Source organism: Stenella coeruleoalba (assembly GCF_951394435.1).
Source record: "Stenella coeruleoalba genome assembly, chromosome: 3".
Taxonomy (NCBI): Eukaryota; Metazoa; Chordata; class Mammalia; order Artiodactyla; family Delphinidae; genus Stenella; species Stenella coeruleoalba.
In genome coordinates this window covers 150,706,877-150,732,224 of record NC_137148.1, presented here as the reverse complement: position 1 = coordinate 150,732,224, position 25,348 = coordinate 150,706,877, and the positions used below count along the sequence as shown (strand labels likewise).

Here is a 25,348-nt window from a genome sequence, read left to right as displayed (position 1 = left end):
TTCAACATTCCCTGGGCCATTCACAACTCTCCTTTAAAGGACTCATATTCTATGTGGGGTCTTAACACCTTCAAATAACAGAAAATACAAGTCTTTACGCCTTTTTTTCTGTAGCTAATTTTGGCATCTTTCACCTCTGTCCACTTAAGTGTTCGTTTAGCATATTCTTGTCACACAAAGAAGCTACTTCCCAAAGAGAGGAACAATGTGTCAAGTGACAAAGACATTGAGTGAAGTCTTTCATATCCTAGATTGCCCATGGTACAGCTCAGCTGGTCTCTGGGTTGGAAGGCCTGGGTCTACTTTGCTCGTCTGTTACAGGGGAAGGGACATGGTCCTTAGCATGTGCTCTGTGAAACAGAGGCAGCTGCGGGTAGAATTATAACACAAGCAGAACTGGCTTCAATTCTTCCTTCTTAGGTCTTTTTCTTCTTGTTCAGCTGTTCAAGGAACTTGCCTGCCCCCTGTCCCTACCAGGACGATGTTACATCTGCCTGGATAAGTAGGTCACCATTGTATATCAGGAAAGGTCTTATTTGTAATCATCAGGAACCGGATACGGCTAATTTGAGCAGAAAAGGAAACTTTTGGAAGTTTATGGTTAGGTCTCAGTAACTAAACAACCGAAAGCCAAGGCTATGCTATTGCAATTACAGGATCAGGCCAAAGTGATGTTATAAGTCCTAGCTGGCCTTGCTACCAAGCAGGAACAGGAAACAGGAGGTTGACCCAGCACTGCGGGCCTTGCTTCTTTACACCATTTATTTGTCATTCAAAATCCAAGAGAGGGGTGCAGTTGGCCAACCCAAGGTTGCCCGACTGTTTTCCATCTGTAAGGGAGACTGAGCATGTGAGTAAACAGTGTATCTGACGTGTTCAGCTTGTATAACGAGAGGAAGGCTCTGTTTCTCACCAAGACCCACAAAGTGAAAAATTCCCCAGAGAAAGGAATTTCAGATCAGATGCTTGGAAAGTTAAAAACAACAACAACAAACAAATGCAGATGTGGAATTAAAGACATGGAGTCATTAAGAACCTATATGTGGAGTGATTCAGACCTGAGTTCACATCTGGAGCAAGCTACTCAATCTTGCTGAGCTTCAATTTTCTTTAAAGGAAACAACGTGGAAGATGATATCCACATGTAACTTGTGGTACACATGAAGGAGGGTAGTACAGTATATGATGCCTGGCACATCCTATGCATTTGCTAAAACTACTAGTAGTACTATTATTATTGTTACTTATTATACACTTTATTGTAGAAATTAACAGGGAGAGTATTAATAAATGTTAATACAGTGCTAAGTGTCACATTTATGATCTCAACTAATTATTTGTTGATTCAACAAACATTCCACATATCAGAAAATAACCTGTTAGTGTGTATATATATATATATATATTTTTTTTTACAGAAGAAAAGAAACCCTGAGGCTTAGAAAGTGTAAACAATGTACCAAAAGTCACTCATTTAAGAGGTAATGGAATATTATTCAGCCTTAAAAACATGAAGGAGATCCTTTCATTTGTGACAATATAGATGAAACAGGAGTGCATTATGCTGATGAAATAAGCCAGACAGGATAAATACGAATTCTATCATTTATATATGGAATCTAAAAAGAAAAAAAGCCACACTCATAGAAACAGAGTAGAAAACTGGTTGCCAGGAGCTGGGGTGTGGGTGGGGAAAAGAGGGGAAGACTGGTAAAAGGGTACAAACTTTCAGCTGCAGGATGAATAAGGTCTGAGGATCTACTGTATAACATAGTTACTACAGTCAATAATACTGTATTGTATAACTAACATTTTCTGAGAGAATAGAACTTAAGTGTTCTCACCAAAAAAAGAAAAAAAGGAAAAACGTGTCATGAGCTGTTAAGATGTATTAATTAACGTGATGGGAAGGATCCTTTAACAACGCATATGTATATCAAATCATCATGATATACTCTTTTGACTATCTTACAATTTTGTCAAATATACCTCAATAAAACAGAAAAAAAAAGAGGTAATAAACAAGAGACTCCAATCCAGGATTATCCAGCTCAAAAAATTACACTCTTAACCATTACAATATAGTATCCATCCATATGTTGTAACTGCAAAATGCTTAACACAAAGGAAACATTAAATAAATGGTATTTATTCTAACTCTAATGCTTACTACATATTAGTTATGTGGTATGCTTTACTTCTAACTACAAGGGTATAAGGTGCAAATTCTTGCTACAGAACATAAAAGCCCCTGTGGTACCCTGTAGGATCTCTCATCTCTCAACCCAGAGTCTCCTCAAGTTGGAGGTCTTTACCCCCTTTATAATGTGGGAATAATGCCTTTCCCACATTTGCACTGGGCATGAAAATCCATACTTCCAGGTGTATACTGAACCTCCACTTAGCTCCTCGTCACCTTGGAATCACCAGACCAAAGATCATTTATTCCATTAATATAAATGATCTAGGGATAGAAGTACAGAATATACAGAGAGTGTTGGAGGAATCCAAACAACAAGTCCTCCACTCTCAAAACAAATTTTAGAGTTCCAAAAGTAAAGAGCAATGTTTGGAAATAAAACTAAAAATGAAACTAACATCTACAATTAGCCAAGTATTTATTATGGGCCAGGCTACTTACCAGGCACTTGATAAACATTACAGCTCATCTTCCTGCAGTCCTTCATAGCATATAATATTGTTTCTATTTCATAGAGAAGAAAATTGTATCTAAGCAGGTTAGTGATTAGCCCAAGACCACAGGGCTAGGCTGTAAGAAAAGAAGGCCAAGTTTCAGTGGTCAAAATGGCGATGGATGTTATAATTAGAAGATTATGGCTAATCAAATAAAAATATTCAAAACGGTCCTAATGTATTATTAGGATTTCTTTAGAATAACTTGGGTGCCTTAGTGAATACAGTAGTGGTAGGCACTACAGTCTCTTTAATTTGCTAATCATACAAATCTACTTTAATATTCTTGGTGACAAGGAGCTAACTACTGATAAGACAGCTTCTTCAGTTTGGGGGCTACTCCAGGGTGAAATGCCGGAACGTCTTACTGCCTGCCTGCAATGTTACCTAGTTCTACCAGGGGGAATAAAGCAGAACAAGTAGCCACTGTTCTTGACAAATGGATACAGTTTCAGTTTTTCAAAATGTCAGTGTCAGATTCATTCACTGTATCAGATAGATCTGTCAAATGGCTTTGCCCATTTACTAATGGATGGCACACTGCAGACACACGTTGGGTCAAAGGACTCAATGTCACCTCATTGATACTGTCATCAATATAATTTGTATTGGCATTTTGTCTCACCCTGACTTTAAGGACTATGTGAGGAGATCCAAGTCTCCAGACCATGGACTGATCACCTCTGCTTGACACAGTATTCTCTGCTCATTTCCAGAGGGGACCAAGGATGAGCTCTTGTACTTCTGAGTCTATTCACCCTACCTGGCAACACATACTAGCTGGGCTGATTGGATCAAGCAGGAGCCCCAGAGTTTAAATTTCCAGCTGCATTGGAGGAAACAGAGGCTATGCCCCAATCCCATAACCCCTCACTTCTTACTGCTAGCCTATCCTAGGCTGTTCTTGCTGATCGGAGTACTTCATGCTAAAAATTAATTTTGCTTACCTGATGGCAGTCACACAACCTCAAATGCCATTTTTATAAATAAGGCAACCACCAATGGAGTGTGATTTAGGGTTTTTTCTTCTGTAGACCCTGCCTACCCTATAAAATCTCCCATTACTGCATCATGGAGACTATAATCCCTTTCCGAGGGAACAGATTCTTTCCAACCATAAGATGAAATAAGAACCTACATTTCCATACTGCCCAAAAGGAAATACATTGATTACAAAATGCAGGAGAATGACTGATTTTCCACATTTGTTGTGTTCATTAAAGGGTTTTTGAATAGACTTGACAGTATTAAAGAAGTTCAACACACACAAAATAAAAATTAATAAATGAAGAGAAAAAAATTGCATTTACAACAAACAACAAAATAAACACATTGATATATAAAAGGTTGTTATACATCAATGAAAAATGGATGCCATAAAGTCACAAACTAAAAAGTATTAACAGCCAATAAAGATATGCAAATATGTTCAACCTTGCTATTATTAATCAAAAAAATACAAATAAAATAATTCAGGTGTCATATTTTACTGACTAGAATGACAAAGTTTTAAAAAACTTGATAATACTGGTATTGATATTGATAATACTGGTATTGATATTGATAATACTGGTACTGATGAGTGTGTGTAAGAAATCACATTGGATGTTAAATTCTTGGTAGAAATAAAAAGCACGGTAACCTTCCTGGAAGACAATATGTCAGTATGTACCAGAACTGACAACCAGCCATTCAAGTTCTAGAAGTCCATTCTAAGGAAATAAACAAATGCTCAAAGACATATGAACAAGGATGCTTGTCTCATTGTTTAGCAAAGCAAAACAGGAATAATCTAAATGTTGAACAGTAGGGACTGGTTAAATAAATAATAGAATGCTGTTCAACCATTAAAAATGCTGCTGCAGATTTTTATTAGGTGATGAGTAATCATACTTATATTACTAAATAAAAATGTTATAGAACTGTTTTGTAGTTTGATATAATAATTAAAGGTTTTTATACTTGCATTGTATTTATATGCACCCCGTCACAAAAAAGTTTCAAAAGATACCCTCAAAAATGTTACAGAGATGATTTATCAGAAATGGGATTTTGAGTTATTTTTCCTTTTTTCTTTAAATCCTTTCAATTTTGGAGTTTCTGCAATGAGCCTGTATTATTTTTACAATTAAAAATATTTAAATTTACAACAAAAGGATCTAAATTCCTCCAGTTTTCCATTTATTTTCCATCCTGGCTCAGGGTATTTGTGTAAAAAAAAAAAAAATCAGCTTATTTTCTCTTTTGTATCAATCTAAATTTACTTTTCGTAAGTTAACTATTTTAGTCTGGCAAAAGTTTCACACAGGAAAATTGTTAAGGTCTGAGTATTCTATTACCTTTAAAAGCACTGGGAACTTTGAAATTATTTCTTTCAGAATTTTCATATAATACTGACAGGCGGCAGTGGGGGAGGTAGCAAAATGAAGGGAAATAGATAGTAGTAGTCAACTTCAATTAAGAAAAAGCAACAAGAGGCAGTTTGTACTCTTTTGATACGGCAGAAGCCCCATGTGTCAACTCATGCTAAAAAATGGATATATACACACACATATATATGTTTGTGTGTATTATATGTATATGTGACACACACACATAATTAATCCACAGCCTTAGGCTAATCACTCATTGTGGCAGAAACAACGAGCTGTTCACTACACTTTAATTAGCTCCTCCAGCCTGTAGAGGCATCACTAGGACCAAGATAGGAACAACATTCTCCACCTCCGCTTGCATCTGGGTATGGTTCTATCCCAAAGGATGTGACCAGAGGTGACCTGAAGAGTTTATGTCTGAAGGATAACGAGTTGATAATTGTAGCTTGCAGCTTCCTCTCTCCTTTCCTTTTTAGGACAAACGTAGAGCCACTTGATGAAGGTGGTGGGTCCCTGAATAACTGAGCAGAAAACTGACCCTCAGACCACCAAAGTCCATACTACACTCCTGAGTGAGTGAGAAATGAACTGTCCATGTGTTGCTCCACTGAGGTTTAAGGTTTATTATTTAGTGTTTAACTAACGCATTTTTTCTTTAAACCTCAGTTGCCTTCTCTGTAAAATAAAGTCTTTGAAAAGGATACACTGTAAGTTTTTTCCATTGCTTATGTTTTTATCTTAGTTTTTAATTCTCAGAAACATTGCGCGCATTCTACCTTTTAAGTTAGTAAGTCTACTTTTTTTCCCACAAAGACGGGTTCTTCAAGTTATGGAGAAGTCATAGCAGACTGTTGCTTCAGTTTAAGATACGCATTCACATATGAGATGAGAAGGGTGAGGACCCAGAGAAACGCCTTTGACAGAGGGGAGTGAGAGCATACTGAAGAATGTTTAGTAATAAAGAATTCAGATGGGAGAAACGGATGGGTTACATCTAACAGATTTGCTCAAAGGAATTCTGGAAAGGCAAATATGTGAAAATGTATAGCAAAGACATGGAATGCCTTTTGGTCCCTAAATGGATTTCATTTCAAAGACGTGCATATTGCAAATACATGTACCATAACACTTCTCTGTCCACTTCTAGAATCTTCTAAAGCCTGACAGAACATCTGCAGAGAGAGGATGTCATTCCAAGATAATCGACTGCAAGTGACTAAATTAAGATAAAAATGTCCTTAACCTTGAACAGTTTTTAAAGAGATTTTAGAAGAAAGGAGCCCTCCAGGGGGTTGTATAACTATATAATTGTACCCTTTCTAAAAGGCTATTTACAGATACATAATGTTTCCCCTCCATTCTTTAAAAAAAATAAAAAAAAATAGTTTGGGGATAATATTTGTTTGGGACAGCAGGCACTGCTCATCAGTACCACTCTCTCCTTATTCCTTACTATCAGAGCCCTGGTTTAGGAGACCCCATTATCCTTAAGGCTAAGGTGGCCAGTTTAAAATCCGAGCTGATGAGATCTAAGTGCAAGTCTGCTGACCATCTGTGGTAAAAAAATTTGCTCTCTGAGTTAGACACTGCCTTTTTTTTCTTACTTAATTTCTTTTTTTTTTCCTTTTCTTTCTTCCTGCCCAAATTGTTGGAACACTATTGGAGATTCTGGGGTCACTTTGAAGCTATGTGGACGTGCTAGAGATGTGGAAGCTGGAAGAGCGAAGCAACCCAGTCCCCTGGTGATGCCCTTTAGCAGCTGGACTAACGCTAGAGGGACTATCTCCAAAGTTCCTGCTATCCGTGGAAAGTAAGGTAAATCACTCATTCACTTCTGTTACCTACTAACTGATCCAGAACTCTAACCTCAGGGTTCTAGAACCCTTCTCAGTATCCCATAGTCATACTCATGTTCCGGACTCCTGATCATCAGACTTGCTTACAGCAGATGTATGGGGAGGGCGGGCTCTTCTGGAAGCCCTCATACTTCCTCCCCTACCCCCACCACACACAAATAATGATCTTTATGTCCACTCATCCTTCTATCTACACTCAGAGGGCAGGGCCCCCAGGAAGGCTTCACTGACAACCCTTTACTCCTCTCTACATGCAGAAAGGGGAGAGGTGTGGGCTCTGGAATCAGACTTCCTAGACTTGAATTCTTAATCTGTTACTTACCAGTTTAGGACGTGGGCAAAGTAGTTACCTTCTCTGGACACCCCTGTAAAAGAGGAACACTAAGTAGCACCTACGTACCTTACTGAAAGGATTAAATGAGCAAATGTAGGTAAAGTTCTTATAATTTTTTCTTGGGTCAATCAATTCTAGCTGCTATTGTTACCTTTGGCTAATTTAGGGCAGAGTCCCTTTGCCCTCCTTTGGTTCTCTGGGCCCGTCTCATTCACAACACACACAACCGCATACTGCAGAGTTTTGAAAGGTGGTTCTCAAAATGTGGTCCCTGGGCCAGCAATATCAGCCACACCTGGGAACTGGTTAGAACTCTGGCACTGGAGCCCAGCAATCTGTGTTTTAACAATATTCTCAGGCAAATCTGATGCACACTAAAGGTTGACGACAACTGAGAACATCTGTCTCAGACTCTCCTGGAGGCAGTCACCAAAAATAGAGTTACAGGACCTTACACCTGACCAGCTGAAGAAGGGGTCTAGTAATTGCCCTGGTTATCATGCTTGTCATGATTTTTCAGCACATAAATGTTTGAGAATCACTGCCATTTTGAATGTGTGTTTCACTTGTCTGTGTTTCCAGTGGACTTTACTTCCTTGCAAGGAAGGTTTGTGAAGATTTGTTGCTGTTGTTTGCATTATTAGTTTTATTGTGCTAATTCTAGAATCTCTGGTGCATAGTGCAATCTCAGGCAGGAAGTAGTGGCTCATTAAAACAGGTATCCCAAAAGTCTTAGTAGAACTTCAAGATTAATTCCTTCAGGAAGAGGTAAAATTGTCATTAGATGCAGATGATATGATACTATATATAGAAAACCCTAAAGACTCTACATGAAAACTACTACAACTGATAAACGAATTCAGCAAGGTAGCAGAACACAAGATTAACATACAGAAATTGGTTGCATTTCTTTATACCAACAATGAAATATCAGAAAGGGAATGTAAAAAAACAATGCCTTTTAAAATCACAACCACAAAAATAAAATACTTAGGAATAAACCTCACCAAGAAGGCAAAAGACTTAAACGCTGAGAACTGTAAGACATTAATAAAGGAAAGTGAAGATGATTCAAAGAAATGGAAAGACATCTCATGTTCTTGGGTTGGAGGAATTAATATTGTTAAAATGCTCATACTACCCAAAGCAATCTACAGATTTCATGCGATCCCTATCAAATTACCCATGACATTTTTCACGCAATTAGAATAAATAATCCTAAAATTCATACAGAACCATAAAAGACCCAGAATTGCCAAAGCAATCCTGAAGAAAAAGAACAACGTTGGAGGCATAGCCACCCCAGACTCAGACAGTACTCCAAAGTCACAGTAATCAAAACAGTGTGGTATTGGCACAAAAACAGACATATGGATCAATGGAACAGAATACAGAGCCCAGAAATAAACCCACACACCTCAGTTAATCTTTGACAATTAATCTTTGACAAAGGAGGCAAGAATATATAACGGGAAAGAGACAGTCTCTTCCGCAAGTGGTGTTGGTAAAGTTGGACAGCCTTATATAAACCAGTGAAGTTAGAACACATCCTTTCACCATACACGAAAATAAACTCAAAATGTCTTAAAGACTTAAACATAAGACATGACACCATAAAACTTCTAGAAGAGAACACAGGCAAAATATTCTCTGACATAAATCATACCAATGTTTTCTTAGGTCAGTCTCCCAAGACAATAGAAATAAAAATGAAAATAAACAAAGGGGACCGAATCAAACTTACAAGCTTTTGCACAGCAAAGGAAACCATAAACAAAATGAAAAGACAACCTACAGAATGGGAGAAGATATTTGCAAATGATGCGACCAGCAAGGGCTTAATTTCCAAAATATACAAACAGCTCATACAACTTGATGACAATAAAAGCAAACAACCCAATCAAAAAAATAGGCAGAAGACTTAAAGAGACATTTCTCCAAAGAAGAAATACAGATGGCCAATAGGCACATGAAAAGATGCTCAACACTGCCAATTATTAAAGAAATGCAAATCAAAACTACCATGAGGTACCACCTCACACAAGTCAGAATGGCCATCATTAAAAAGTCTACAAATAACATATGCTGGAGAGGGTGTGGAGAAAAGGGAACCCTCCTACAACACTGTTGGTGGGAATGTAAGTTGGTGCCGCCACTGTGGAAAACAGTATGGAGGTTCCTCAGAAAACTAAAAATAGACCTACCATATGATCCAGCAATCCCACTCCTGGGCGTATATCCAGACCAAACTATAATTCAAAAAGACACATTCACCCTGATCTTCACAGCAGCAATATTCACAATAGCCAAGACATGGAAACAACCTAAATGTCCATCAACAGATGAATGGATAAAGACGATGGGGTACATACATACAATGAAATACTACTCAGCCATAAAAAACGAATGAAATAATGCCATTTGCAGCAGCAACATGGATGCAACTAGAGATTATCATACTAAGCAAAGTAAGTCAGAAAGAGAAAGACAGATACCATGATATCACTTATATGTGGGATCTAAAATATGACACAAATGAACCTATCTATGAAACAGAAACAGAATCAGAGACACAGAGAAGAGACTGGTGGCTGCCAAGGGGGAAGCAGGTGGGAAAGGGATGAACTGGGAGTTTGGGATTAGCAGATGCAAACTGGTATATATAGATTGGCTAAACAACAAGGTCCTACTATATAGCACAGGGAACTATATTCAATATCCTGTGATAAACCATAATGGAAAAGAATATGAAAAGGAATGTATACACATATGTATAACAGAGTCACTTTGCTGTACAGCAGTAATTAACACAACGCTGTAAACCAAGTATACTTCAACAAAAAATAAGTTAATTAAATTTTTAAAAAGATTAATTCCTTCAGAAGAACAAGTACTACACATTCACAAAAAAAGCACCCTTTGAAAGTTTAAATTTTTGAATTTCTTTGCCACTTCCTTAGTTTTGATCATCTTGGACAATATATTTTCAATACTGACTTTTAAAAAGAATTGTGTTTCAGTGTTTGCTATCCTTAGAGAGACAGAAACAGATAACTACAACTAAATACTTGTTTTTCAAAAGTCTCAAAAGTATAAGGGAAATGAAAGTAATTATATCTTCAAATGATTTTGGGGTATGATTCTAATTTCATACTTCTGATGCGACTCAAGATTAAAACTGTATTAAGACAGTTGAGACATGCCGCATTGGTATTAAATGAATTTAATTTTGTGTAAAGTGGCAGAAATATTTTCTTCAGCAAACATACCTGCAGATATAAAATCACAACCATAAATCTACAAAAAAGCAAGCTATTGAATGAAATCTGATTGGTTATTTCCCTGCAGTATGGATCTGCTAATAATTTAATTTACTACTTGCTAACAGAAGCCAAAATTTAAACATACATATATATATATGTGTGTGTATATATCTATCTCTTCACTTTTAAATCATTCATATATATGAACAAGTATACATACACATACATAACAATTGTTCATATATATAAACAATTTAAATTAAAGAAAGTACATCTGGTGGCCTATTTTTTTCCCCCCGATTTCTAAAGAACACCATATTCTATTCTAGGCAGTGGAATGTCAATCCACCTTAAGGGTTGTTCAATGAGCATATCTGAGAAACCACTGGTTTAGCCAATGATGTACTTATTGAGGGAGGCCCTAGTGCCACTGTCAAGAGCTTATCCACAGGAGAGATAAGAAGGTACTTCTTTGGTTTGTGAAAAGAAGGAGTAGTGAGGAATGGCAGGTAGCTGCAGGCTGATGACACGTGATGTCCGTATATATGTAGAACCAACACGCCCATAATTGCACCCGTTTTCCATACCCAAATCCAAAGCCTTTATATCATTAATCCCAGGCAAAAATGGTAAGATTCATGTGTGTTACTATCCCACGGCTTCAAGATGCCTCTAAACTCATATGAGTATGTCTTAGTTTTATCAGTGGAGGACAAACCAGGCTTCTATCACCAAGCCCCATTCCATAACAGGCAAACCAGTCCAAGACTTCTCTGAGTGCTGCAGGAGAGTCTATGGAAGGGGCGCTCACTCCACTGTGATGCCTAAAATGCCTTTGCACAGAGCAAACATTCAATACATGCTGAGTGAATGAATGAATGAACTGGTGTCATAAAACAGGCTTATTTCAGGGAAATTCCATTCAACAGGCTGGCATTCCTTCCTACCCATCCTAACTGTTAAGCTTGCCATCAGACAAAAATTTAATTATAAAACATTAGAGCTGAGGAAATTTTAGAAACTATCTACTCTCCAGAGGTATACAACTTTAATTTAGTGGTAAAAATCACTAGGAGTGATTTAGGAGTCTATCAGACCTCAGTCCAAATTCCACATCTACCATATTTTGGTGAGCAAATAACTACTTCTGAGGCTCTGTTCCATGTATGCATTATGGGATATCATAATAATACATACATTAATTGTATGACTATCAGGGGATGAAATGACACAACCCATTTGCCATGGTCGGCTAAGTAATTTGCACCAAGTAAGCACTCAAGACATTAGCCACTATTAATAGCGGAGAGATGAAAACAAAACTCTGGGACTGATGCCTACCTTAGTGGCCCCAGTGGTCATAATGACTGTCTTCCATTCAGCCTGCTCTCTTCTCACTAAGACTAAGGAAGAGAAGATGAACAAATTAGGAATAACAATTTGAAAATGGTTTTATACTCCCTGAATGAATGGAATTATAATAAAATGATTCATGAGTTCTGCAGAAATATGATGAGACTTTAGATCTTTCTGTTAGTTCTCTACAAAACCAATTGATGGCCCTAAGATGTACCTTCCCACCCAGCCCCATCCTTACCAGGATCAAACATCATTGTAAATGGAAAAGTCAACAACACATATCAACAAGCTAAGTTATAAGCCAGTGAAGTCTCAGAGCTTTGATAGAGAAAATTCAGATTTATCATTATATGTAAAAATAAGATGATATGAAGAACTCAATCTAAAAAATACTACCTGGAGATCTATAATCTCTACAATAGTGCTATAAAAAGTAAAGAGCTAGAAATCTATTTAGATGGTTTTCCTTATAAGAAATCACTTTCTGTATAACTTTTAATGTACTATTGATGAGAACAATTCAACAAAATTCAAATAAATATCTGCAGATGTCCTACAAGAAGAAAAGAACAGAGTTAGATGTGACAGGGGATAACCGGACTTCAGGATGAGTAAGACCCTATACTTGACCTCAATAAATTAACATGAAATACAGTGGATGAGTCATGTACAGAATGTCAGAATTCTAAAAGGCCAAGCTAAGTACCAAAAGGAACACGTGGGGACTCTTAAGAAGGAAATAAAATATTGGTTAGTTGATTACGAAAAGGCAGAAGGGAGTAGGTTCCCTTTGGCTGCTCTTTGAAGAGATCACTTCCTTTCCCACCTAGTCCTGAGGCAAGGGTGGCATGGGCAATACAGGAATGTGGGGACTGAGAATCATTTCTACTCTCACCAGAGTGGCTGGAAGCAGATTTTCTTACCAGGATGTACTAGTATGCTAATATTTAAGGGTTCTTGAGGTCAGAGAGAAGGGTTTGAATACTCCGGCTCCAACTCTTGCTGTGGGTCAAGTTTCTTACCTTTCCAACACCTCGGCGTCTTTATCGGAAAATTGGGGACGATGATGATGTCTCCCACCTGAGTGTGAGAACTACATGATATAGTGCATACGCAGGGCTAAATTTGGTGCCTGGCAAACAGAAAGTGCTCAGTACGGCAGGCGAGTGTAGTGACAATAAAGGCAAAGATGACGGGGGTAGTGCCGGTGTTCCTTCTGCCCCCAGAACAGGCTCTGACTGGGAGACAGTTAAAGCACCTTTGGGTTCATGGGGGTTTATATATAAGCAACGGTTGATCAATGTGAGCTCGTTGTCCAAATGATTATGTGCAATCTAAGAAAAAAATGGGCCTCGGATCTGCTCAGCTACTTAATAATATTAGCAGCGGTAGTAGTCAAAGAAGCTAAATTTTATTACGTGTTTATATGCCAAACAACGTGCTGAACGTTTTAAAAGGATTTACTCACTTATTACAACGAGGCTATATGCTAGGTCCTGATAATGTTATTCGTCTCTTTCAGATGTTGACTGAGCCTCAGACGGGTTACAAAAGCACCTAAGATCCCGTTGTCAGTACATGACGGAAATGAGTTCAAATCCAGCCTGTCTGACTTGTTCTTAATCACTAAGGTATGAAATTAAGCATGTTGCCCTTTGCCTGATTCTCCTTCTGAGGCCTGAATATTTCACTTAGCTGAGTGCTGAAGAGAGAAAATTCTCTCTCCTTGACCCAACTTGGCATCAATATCCAACTCCCCTTCTCAAAACGGGTTGCTTCAACGAGCAGCAATGAATGCCACGTCGTGGACCAGTCACCTTGATGACTAAGAGTCAGACACTAGGGAAAGAAAATGCTCTGTGACAAACCTACCCTTGTACAGAAACAAGACAGAAATGGGGGGACAGGGCAGAAGATAATGGAATAAGGCATAGGAAAAATAGCACCTGGCATCGTGACAGTAATAGTAATAATAGTATTAGTAGTAGTAATAGTAATAATAATAGACCTTACTATGCTCTAGGCATTGTATTAAGTGCTTGGTGTAAGTGACTTCATTTTAACATTGAAAACAAGTCTATGAGGATGAAATATTATTAACATCATTTTATAGGCAGGAGTATTGAGGTTCAGGTAATCAGGTAAATTGCCCAAGCTCATATGGTTAGCAAGTGGAAAGCAGAGATTTGAACCAGCACCTACACTCCTAACCATTATGCTATAACCATTATGCTGAAGACACAAGAATTCCAATGGTCTTTCCCCATAACCCACTCCTGCACTCCAGACTTAAATAGTCCAAGATCAAGAGACAGCAAGCTTGGAGTTGCCACTCTTCAGTGAGTGTCAATCATTTCAAAACAGTGTATTTGCTAACAAGATGCAGTTCCTGTGATAATCTTCTCAACCAGCTATCAAGAAACAGGAAGCAAAGATTCAAGTAACAGGATGTTCCTACTTACGAGGAAGGTGGGACAGCATAGTTGACACTGGGCTTAACTGTTCTGGAAAACGTGGTCCCAGTAGGCATACACGCTGGTACATTTTCCCCACCTACCAAATACAAAAGAAGTATTTCATTCCATGTTGCTCTTCAAAGTTCCACCTCATTCGTGCCTGTCATTCATCCTCTGGCCTCTTCCTGTCTCCATTTCGGTACAGAAAGGTGCTGAGTCTCTGCTCTCGGATACAAAAAGGGTGTGTTAGGAGAGGGAGCCATGGTACCTCGATGTCTTTTTCTTTCATCTTAATTCTATTATGCCAACTCCACTGAACTTAATTAGAGTGAATACAGAATTACACAATTACCCTCTGTTCTATTCTTCAGATGTTATATTTTGATAAAATTTACGACATACTGCTCTCCCCTTGAACACCAGATGAACACTAGAAATGGATGTGTGTTGACATAAAATCTGTTATAATTACAATTAAAGTATAGCTTACATAATGTTAGTGTTAACATAAAATTATAGATGTGTAGAGACAACGTGGTCATGCATTTTTTAGTGTAAGTACATGCTTAGACCAATATCTGTTAGCGGAATGAAGATGGAAGAGAATTTTGGTTAAGCCACAAAGGCTGTTTAAGGACTTGCAGATAGCTAAGGGGAACTCAAAGACCAGTAAGATAATATTTCCCCTGCCATGTTTGCAATTGCAAAGTGAAGGGAAGATGTGAAAGTAAGTACCCCTATGGAAATTACAAGACAAGTACATTTTTTTCCTTGAGTACCTGGGTAAATGCTTAAATTCTAATGTATATCAGTGATGCAAATTTTCAACTGAGTTTGATAAATCATAAAATAATAATTATACATATATGTATATAAAACTGCATGGAACTAGGCAGTTCAGAATTACTTCTAATTAAAGAGGTACCCTATGACAACTAACTTAAACCTTACAAAATATGGTTCCAAGTACCCTATCAGAGTGAAAAGCAGGAGACTGAAAGGTTTATTGTAAATGTTTGTAGTCATGGTGTCTTAACTAAAACTACTGTGTCACAAATACTATTAAAATAATTGTGACATTTTATTCACTTTTACTGCAAACAACAAAAGAAACTATAGGTATTTTTTCATTTCAGGTAATTATTTTAGCTAACAGTTATTAAATGTTTTGAGAAGACAGAGTGCTAATTGCATTACTTCATTTTATCTTTAAAATAGCGCTTCCATGTAATTATTCTTAATATCTCCATGGTATTAAAGTGTATCTCTAGTTTAGACCTTTCTTCAGAACTGCAGACTTGTGTATCCAACTGTGTACTCAGCACCTCTACTTGGATGTCACAAAAACATCTCAAATCTTATACCTCCAAAACTGGTCTTTAATCCCCCAAACATGCTCTACCCCAAACTTTTTCCATCTTAGGTGACAGTAACCACACCTTTCCAGTTCCCCAGGCCCTAAATCTCGAATTCACCCTTGACCCCCTCTTCCTTTCCATTCTTGCATTCAATCTACCACGAAATGCTGTCACAACCTTCCCAATGTGCCACTTCTGAGAATTACCAGCCACTAGCAGCCTGGTGCAGGCCACCAACATAGACCTCGAGGATCCTGTAGTCGCCTCCTGAGATTCTCCCTGACTCCACTCTCTCCCCACATCCTCAAGACCACAGATAGAGCTATGCTTTTCAAACAAGAGACAGTTCATGCCACACCTCGGCTAAAATCCTGTCCCTGGCTGCCTACGTTTAGAGTAAAAGACACAATGCATGTGATGGCCTCCCAGGACTTACCCAATCCATCCCGTCACATATCCGACCTCCAGCCCTCCTGCTGTCTCTTCCTCCCCACTGACTAAGTCAGCCAGGGTGGTCTCCTTGATATTCCTCCAAGCTGCCTGGCATATTTCTGCCTTAGAGTTTTGGGACTGGTTATTCTTGCTCCCAGGGAGTGGTCTCCCCATCATACATTCTGACAACTCCCTCACTTCAAGTCTTTGCTCAAATGTCAACTTATAAAATCCACCCTGACTACCCTATTTAAAATCAGAACCTACCTGTACACGCCTCCAGCACTCCCAACGCAAGCCTCTTCAGTGAGCTTCACATCCTTTTCCTTATCCCGTAGCGCCCATCAACCTGTGACAAAGCATAGAATTTATTTATAACATCCGTTTCCACACGAGAGTGTAAGGAGGGAGAAACCATGCAAGAAGGAGCACGCAGGCAAAGGCTCTTGTCTAATTTATTCATTGATACGTCCAAGCATAGAGAACAGGAAGATGCTTGATAAATAGTCCTGGAAAAGATACAGATGAGGAAACTAGTAGTAAAGCTCAGAAAGTTTAAGTAACTTCCTCAAGGTTTTAGAGCTAGAAGAGGGTCACAGTAGAATTCACACTTGGGGATGTCTAACTTCAAATCTCTTAGCCTCTCTGCTACCTTTTTTTTTTTTTTTTTTTCTTCGCGGTACGCGGGCCTCTCACTGTTGCAGCCTCTCCCGTTGCGGAGCACAGGCTCCGGAGGCGCAGGCTCAGCAGCCATGGCTCACGGGCCCAGCCGCTCTGCGGCATGTGGGATCTTCCCGGACCGGGGCACGAACCCGTGTCCCCTGCATCGGCAGGCGGACTCTCAACCACTGCGCCACCAGGGAAGCCCCTCTCTGCTATCTTAAGTCCATGCAATTCAGGATTTGTTTTAATCAGTGCCATGGAAATTCTCACTCCACTGAATAGGATCACTAAAGTGTTCTCTGTCTAGATCTATATATATATTTTCCATTTAAACAAAGGAAACAGAAGAGGGGAATTCATCATGGGTTACTGCGGTAATTTTACAGCAATTTTAGCAATAATGACATTTAAGTAATAGTGATATTTAGTGATAGCATAATAATAATAAAATAATAGCTCTTAAATGTATTGAAGACGAATCGCATGCTAAACTCGGTGCTAAAATATTTCCATGTACATTTTGTGCAAAATCCTTATGAATATTCTATCAGATGAGCTTGATGTGTAACTCCACCAGGCATACTTCTCTTATTCCGCTTTCAAAGATAAGGAAATTGATGAGAAGTGTGGTAACCGTTTGATCAAGATGAGACTGGTAATAAGTTGTGAGTATGAATTTAAATTCAGGTCTAACTCCAGAATTTGATTCTCAATCCATACATGAAAATTCTGATAATTCCTTTGATAAGAGTATGTTTTCTCCTGGAAAACATCCCCCATTATGTCTGCCTGTGCTCATACCTTCAGAACACAGTCAAGTTTAAAACATGATAAAAATGTTTAAATAGTGCGCTTTAATAAATGGAAATATCTTCATCTCAACAATAACACAAAAAGCCAGGCTGAGCCCTTTGAAGTGGCTCTCTTCCATCCAGAACAAGAGAAGGAATCAACAGCTGCAGAGTAAAGAAAGCATGAAACCCAGAGATGGAGGATTCTGTAAATGACCAATTACAAGACTATTAAGCCGCACTTTCATAGCAAGAGGCAAAATATTCCATTAAACTGAAAATTCTTCTACCCCTCACTCCAAGGCCCACACAAACATTAATGTTGCATTTATTAGGATGTATTTCCTGTGCTCTATCAACTTGACTTTCAACAACTGTATTAATACAGTCCTTTCGCTTTGCACATATATCTGAATGATGGATTCCATTACTGGAGTTTCGTAGAAAGAGTGGAGGGAATGAAGTAAAGTTTGGGAAGAGCCATCATAATCCATAATGATGGGCACTGAATCAGGACAAGAAGAAACCTCTCTTCTCACTTATTTGAATGAAAATTCTACTATATATTTATTGCCTCTGTACAGGGCCATGTGTTGAATAATGGAAAACAAGCATCTTTCATTTGGAGGTAGGATTTGTGTGCTCAAGTTTCGATGGGCCTGCAGAATTAATCTTGTTTTAGAAATGAAATAAAATGTAATTTCTTACTGTAAGTAGATGTGGTTAAGCAACTGGCAACTCTGATGTCTTTAAATCACTGCAGTTTCGGGGTAGGCAAATCTATAATTATTTCAAGCCCTTCTTTATTGGTGCAACAATTGAGCAGTGTACATAGTGGTCAACAACCTGGGCATTGTCAGACGACTCTAAGTTTGAATCTAGACTTTGCCACTCACCAGCTATGTGACTTTCAGCTATGAGAATCACTTTCTTCAGCTTTACAGTGTGGATTATTATATGCCCTTTGCAGAACTACTGTAAGAACTAAATGTATATGGGCACAGTGGCTCATAGTAAGGGCTCAAATTAGTATTGTGGTCACTACTAGTAGTATTGAAAAGAAATTAGAACTTCTATTCTCATAAAGTGGGATATGTGTCCCTTTATCATTGTAATTTCATATCATTTTACTTTTGACTTTATAATTTAATAGCTTGATCCAAGAAACATTTAGCAGTAAATATAATTGAAAAAAGGTTACTTGTCAAACATGAAATACTGTAGTATCAAGTGTGCTGGCACAATACTCTTCTCAGATAATTAACCTGTAAAAATATGTTATTGTCTTCTTTTTAATTAAGCACATCGAACATATATATTTACTGTGCCAATTGGCGAAAGGTCCATTAATTCATCAGTCTAACTATATGTTGCATAAATGTCTTCTAAACATAATCGTATATGTATTTTATTTGTTGGGAAAATGTGTTTGAGATTGTTCTTTTCTGCCTATTTAAAGTAAAAGAGGGTGAGAAGTAGAGTTAGGCTTAATGTACTTTGTACTCTATTATGCCATGAAAATGCTTCTGTGCCCTGGAGACAACAACAAACGATTTGCTTTAATGACAAGAATCAAGTATGTTCTAAAGCTTCCAGGTAGGAGGCATATAGGTTGCAGTTTATATCAGAAGTCTTTGCTCTCTCTCTCAACTGCGTCTAGATGGGAAAGATGTGGTCACAAATGCTTCAAGGTGATACAGTAAATGTTGCAAAGAGGGGGGTAGGAGGCAGAGTTTTGAATATCTCAAACCTGAGCTAGAAGGATTTTATTTAAAGAAAATAGCGGATATGATTTTTCACTTATGGAATGCCAGTCAGCAAACCTGACATTAATGTAGGAAATTAGCTCTTTTAGCTATGATGCTTTCAAATGCACATGGCTGAAAACAAATTCAAAATAGTCAAAGGAAATTTAAAAACAAAAACCAAACAACAACAACCACCTCAACAAACAAGTACTAGAAATTCAGGGATGCAGCCATATTCAGATACAGTTGGATCTGGACGTTCCAGAGTATCAGCAGGGTTCCAGCTCTCTCTCCATCCCTCAGCGCTGCTTACCTCTGCAAGACTTTATTTTACAGAAAGTCTCTCCTTGTGCTGGATGGTCACTGGGAGTCCCAGAGTCATATCTCCCCAGCTTAGAAATTCCAGAGAGAAAAGACAATTCTTCCATTTTGCTCTGAGAGAAAAGTCCTGGAGAGCAGTCTGATAGACTTAGCCGAGGTCAGACGCCTACCCATGAGCCAATCACCTGCTTTACTGGAGTTCAGTCCCTGGGCGACTCATCCCCGGGGCCCCTGAGGAGGCAGGATGGCATTATCTGGCAGTTCTCCAAGAAAAGCCTGCTGTTTTTTTGTAAGATGAAAGGGGAGAGGACATGGAAAATGAAACCTGTATCTGCTTCTGTAAAATCCACAGAATCTTACTCCCTGTCCTGTGTCGATGACCATGCAGTAAGCTGACCCAGGAGGTCATTTTTCCCACAACAGTCTTTATATATATGACTAAGGAACACACTGGTAAAAGAATATGGGAGAAAGTCTGAGTATGACAAGTCAGCTAGACTGATATTAACTAAAAAACCTGTGTGAAAATATCCTTAAAAAGTTGCCCCCAACTCACTCAAAGTCCAAAGTTGGAGCCTGAAATACAATGTCATGGAGTTTGGATAAGAACAGGTTTTCTCCAAGCTGAACTATGACACAGAGATTAGCGACTTCGAGAAACTATACTTTTCCAAAGAAAAAACATCACATGAGAAAAATGAGGCCTAGAAAAAATAAATGACTTAAGGTAACATAGCTAATTAATGGCAGGACTGAGACTAGAGTATATACTTTGTGTAACTGGCTATGGTTTTTTTGTTTGTTTGTTTGTTTTGTTATCACTTCAAAACGAGACAAACTTAAAGAAAGGAAACACAACCAAAACTCAGTGGTTGGAAAAGAGATGGATGTGAACGCCCACTTGTTTCTTACGTATAAAGTTACCCCTCGCAGTGTTTTGGAGGAGAAAACGCTGGCTCTTCCCAACGTTGGTTATATACACAAAGATTCCAAAGACAAGACAAGTGCTTTGCAAACAAAGTAACTAGAACCAGCTCAGGCTTCCCCGCGCCGGGTCCTACGTTCCACGGTCAGAACCACCAACTGTATCCCCCCGGGGAACAAGGTGATTCAGAAAAGCTGGCGTCTTCAGAGAAGGGAGAACACTTAGCCGGGAAGAGAGGAGAAAACTTGCTCAGCTTCTTGCTAGGGTCTGAAACGATCCCAACACAGTCCTTAAACCCCTCAGGTTTCCCCAATCAAGCACCCTCGCCTCCAACCTGGGCCACCCCAGATCTGACTATCAGACGACAGAAGTCTGCGGACGCACGAAGAGCTGACCACCCCACGAGAGGAACCTACGCGCGGCCGCGCCCACTCACCCGCCGCTCCCCGGGAGACGGGAGACGAGCCCGGGGTCCAAGTCCTGGGCGTGGCTGACTCACCCCTCTCCGGGCCCAGCTCCAGCTCACCTCGGCGCGGCCCGCCTGGGCGCCGCCATCTTGACCACGAAGGGGGCCTCGCGCCGGAGGCCCCTGAGAGGGCGCCCTGAGCGGAGCCGGAGCGCCGGGGAGCCCCAGGTCGGCGCCATACGTCCCCCGCACGCTCGCGCAGCGTCCACGCGCGACGAGAGTCCCTCACGCAGCCCCCGACCCAGGCTTCCGCGGACCCGGCGCCCCGCGCAGCCCGCACCGCGGCTCAGGCGGCGCCGAGGGCGGCCCGGGCGGAAGAGCGGGCGGGGGGCACGCGCTCGGTAACCTGGCAACGCGGAGCAACCCGGCGTCTCTGGCGAACCCCAGCCTTCCACCGCGAGGAAGCACGGACCCCTGCACCCGCCGTCCAGCCCTCGCCGCCGCTCGGTCGCTTCGCCCGCTGCTGCCCGCTGGCTATGGTCTTTTCAATCCATGATACAACGTCTATATGTAACGAATCTGTTAAACCCTAAATGTTTATGATATTCAAGTAATCCAGTATCTGAATTATTCTTGAAGATAAAACATCCAAAGACTTCTTAATTGTATGGGTATACATACATAAAATACACGTGGAGGTAACTTCAAATATAGTATGTGCCTGTCTCTATTCCTTCCCCCTCCGCTCTTTAAAAAATGCCCCTTTAAAAATTGCCCACTCACCATCTGTTAGGTAAATTTGCTGAAACACAGTAAATGTGGAGACAGAAATTGTTATAGAGACTATTCCAAATGGCACTGACACCTGTATTTATGAAATGTTTAAAAGGGTAAGTTAGAGTTGTTTTTTTAAAAAAAAAAAATCCCACTATAGTAACACCACATCATCCTAGGTGCCCAGTTCTATCCAATTACATAAGATGGAGAGAGAGAGAGAGAGAGAGGAGAAAGAGAAAGAAGAAAGGAAGAAAACCAAGTACTTATGTATAAAATGTTGCTGCCAAAGTTTGAGATTATACTCAAGCATCAATGAACAGAAGGAAAACACTCACAAATTTACGAATGTATTTCATTTATGGTATGAGGGACACAGGTTTAGATTTGCAACACGCTCCCACAAGGGTCAAATTGACCACTTTTTTCTATCTAGTTGCTCTTGAGAGAACAAAGCAATTGAAACAGATGCCATTCAGTTCCAAGTCTATAGCTTAGACCATGTCACTGCACATGAAATATTGTTCATTCAGAGTCAGCACACAGCAAGAGTAATTTATACTCTCAGAGTGTTTGCTCTCAAGTCAATAGCAGAGAAGCCTTGAATAAAAACGTTCCCATTACTTTCCATTGTAATAGATCTTACTTATAGCCCATGAAACAGTGGTCAGGGGAGATTTATTCTTTGGACACCATATTATATAATCTCTCCACTTTAAGCCATCCCCCACTCGGCGATTATTTTTTAAATATGTTACTCGTAGTCAATATTAATTTACATTTAATCTTTCTTAGCATTAGGAGAGTATTATTTTGTACAGGCTCCGAAACAAATCTCCCGAAATTCCTACCTGATGCTCCCTTCAGGCTGAAAATGCATTGCAGGGTGGCTGCAGTGACTTAATTCTAGTTGGCAGAGCCCTGGCCTCACACTAATTTCATTAGCCTCAAACTCCTGGATTTGAAAGATCCACTGAATATGATTCCTGTCCTCTGACATGTCACTTACTAAGCAGTTCAGTGTGCATACAGAGGAGAGAGAAAGGACTTGCTCAGCTCTGGCCCACCGGCAGGCAGATGAGAATTCCCAGTCAGAGACACTGTTTACATCTGAGTGGTCATTCTTGCCCGGGTCCTCATTTTCAGGAAGGAAGTTCAATCCAGGCTTTGCTGGCAGCTGCAGCATTTGTTACATCCATTGCTAGCTCCTTGTTCCTTCCTGCCCCCCAGTGCTTAGCATCCCCCATTTCAGTCACTAAGTCTTCCTTCCCCCAGCCTAGAAGCTTACCTCACCATAAATTTTTATCTCAAATGATAGGTTTGACACATTCCCCACAGCAACCCACAGGGACTGGGGAAAAGAAAACTCAAATCTCTGGAGAGCTAAGAATTCAACCATTTAGAGGAGTTTCTTTTATACAGGACAGTCTTCATTGAGCTGAACCCTGCAATCCCAGAGAAGATTCACCTACCCGTTCTTTTCCTCTTTCCCTAAAGTGACTGTGTCTTTGAACAAGGGGTCTGTGTTCCACTATTCTCTCTATTCATTTTGCAGGTTTACAGAGGCTGGGAAACTGGGGACTGGACTTACATGCCAGGAGCTTCTAAGATCACACGCAAAAATAAGGCTACTGGAAGAGACTGTTGGAATCTATCTCTGTATATTTGAACATGGGCAGTGGTTAACCAGGATGCTCACACCAAGCTTATATCCAGCTTGCAGCACAAGCCACAAGTTGGTGCATCCCTCCTACTACCAGCCTCTTCTCAATAAATGCAGGTGAAAACTGGGGGCTCTTTTCCCTCAGCTGTTCAATGCAACATGAATAGCTGCAATTTGCAAATTAGAGGAAAATGACAGTGTTTTCTCTGAATGGTTTTGGTCCCAACGCACACTGCTAATGCTGGCATTCCGTTCCTTTCCTTCCCAGCCCAGGGAACGGGGGAACTAAGCATAAGGCAAGCGTTCTCTTTTCTTGCAAGTGCCTCAGATCCACACACCAGAGAAGGAATCAGCTCCCCCTGGAATCTTTTTCAGCAAACACAATCCTTCACCTAGTCTGCAAGCTCTCTCTTGACTTTAAGATTTCACTCTTTTTTCGACAGGCAGGCCCATCTGCAAGCTCCCAAGCTCCAAGTGAAGGCACCAAAATAATTTTTAAAATGTCAAACAGCAAATGTGCCTTCAACCCCCAGAGCTCCAGTAAAAATACTGTGAGTTGCCCCTGTGGTTCTCAGGTGACCTCTGGCCTCATCCTCCCTGCAGCGCTGCCTCCTCAGGTTCTCTAGTTTAAGCTCAGAGGTAAAGGAAGTGCTTCTGGGTTTTGCTTCCAACAACCCAGGCTCTTCCTGACAGCATTACCTCAAAGTGAAGGCTGCCCAGAAGCACTTTTGGCCTTGCAAACATCTAGAGGTGGCATACTCAACAGGTGCTAGGGATGCTCAGAGGCTCAGAGGGGCCATACCAGGCTGCAGCTTTAGACAGGCACCCCTCCTTCTGGCACAAACACAAACTTCATACCCCTGGGTGCTGATGTAGTGACAGCTTGAATCTCACAAGGAGTCCCCTCCAGAAACCCAACATGCTTCAGGAAAGGCACTTGAGAGGGAGCCGACTTTTTAGCTACGGGGAGCATAAGGGTCAGCCAGAACATCTGGAGAAGGGACTAACTGAGCTTGGGTCCTACCAGGCAGGGAGAGAGCTGTGCATTAGGAAAGGATCACTTCAAGACAGAGATGAACAAAAAACTTGGAGATAGGGGTAGAGAAGGAAAAGAGAGGCAGAAATTGAAAGGGAGAACATAAAAACAGAGAGACAAAAAAAAAAAAAAAAAGCAGGGAGAAAGAGACACAAGGAGAGAGACACACAGGAAGACAGACAGAGAAACAAGAGAACCCATAGTCACGCAGACCCTGAAACTCAATTTCTTCATCCAGAAGCCATCCATCTATACCCAGGGCGGCACAGGAGCCTCGGGGCCGAGGCTGCGGGAGCAGGCGGTGAGAGAGCACTGCAGCACCGCCCACCGCTCAGCGGGCCCGATCCGCCGTCCTCGCATCTTCCGCCGTCCTCGCATTCTTCCGCCGTTGCCCGCCTGCACCCGGAGCTAGAGGACCGCCCGGCCTTGCTCAGCGCACCCTACTGCCTCCTTCCAGGCGCCTTCTTGTCTGGCTCTGAGAATCGTCCTCAAAACCCAGGACTGGGGTTGGGGGCTGCGTTAGAGAGGTCGTGGGAAAGGATGGGCACAGGGTGGGTGCAGACAAAGCGACTGTGTCTCGCAGTTAGCATGAGCTCACCTCCGGGCTCTGAGCTGGCAGGAGTAGAAAGCTGATCGCCCGGCTCCTGCCAGTGGCCGGATCGCAAAGGCAGTTTAGACGGTGCAAACAACTGCCCAGAGCAAATCACCTGGGGGCACGTCTGCGGGTGGCTTCTCCCCGCTTGAGGACAGTCCCCACGCCTTCCGCCCCATGCCCTCGCAGAGACAGGTTACAGGTCGGGAAATCCAACCCGAGCGAAATGGGCAATTCACGTCCAAATGTAGGTGAAGACCTAGCCTTCGGTTTAAGAACTGCCTCCCTAAGCTCTTCTCGAA

General features: G+C 40.6%; 1 protein-coding gene across 15 annotated transcripts in view; it reads right to left on the bottom strand.

Moving 5' to 3' along the window:
* LOC307183210 (uncharacterized protein) overlaps window positions 1-25,040 on the bottom strand; it is a 103,024-nt gene extending 77,984 nt beyond the window's left edge. For 2 of the 15 annotated variants that reach the window (XM_079915409.1, XM_079915411.1), the window contains exons 1-5: window positions 21,012-25,040; window positions 16,395-16,476; window positions 14,344-14,434; window positions 11,864-11,925; window positions 2,642-2,770 (exon numbers count right to left, since the gene is read on the bottom strand). In XM_079915409.1, the coding sequence (XP_079771535.1) occupies window positions 2,642-2,687 (46 nt within the window). In that variant the 5' untranslated portion in view covers window positions 2,688-2,770; window positions 11,864-11,925; window positions 14,344-14,434; window positions 16,395-16,476; window positions 21,012-25,040. The other 13 variants (XR_013827416.1, XM_079915408.1, XM_079915416.1 and 10 more) reach the window with 11 other exon arrangements.
* Between the last annotated feature and the right edge of the window lie 308 nt (window positions 25,041-25,348).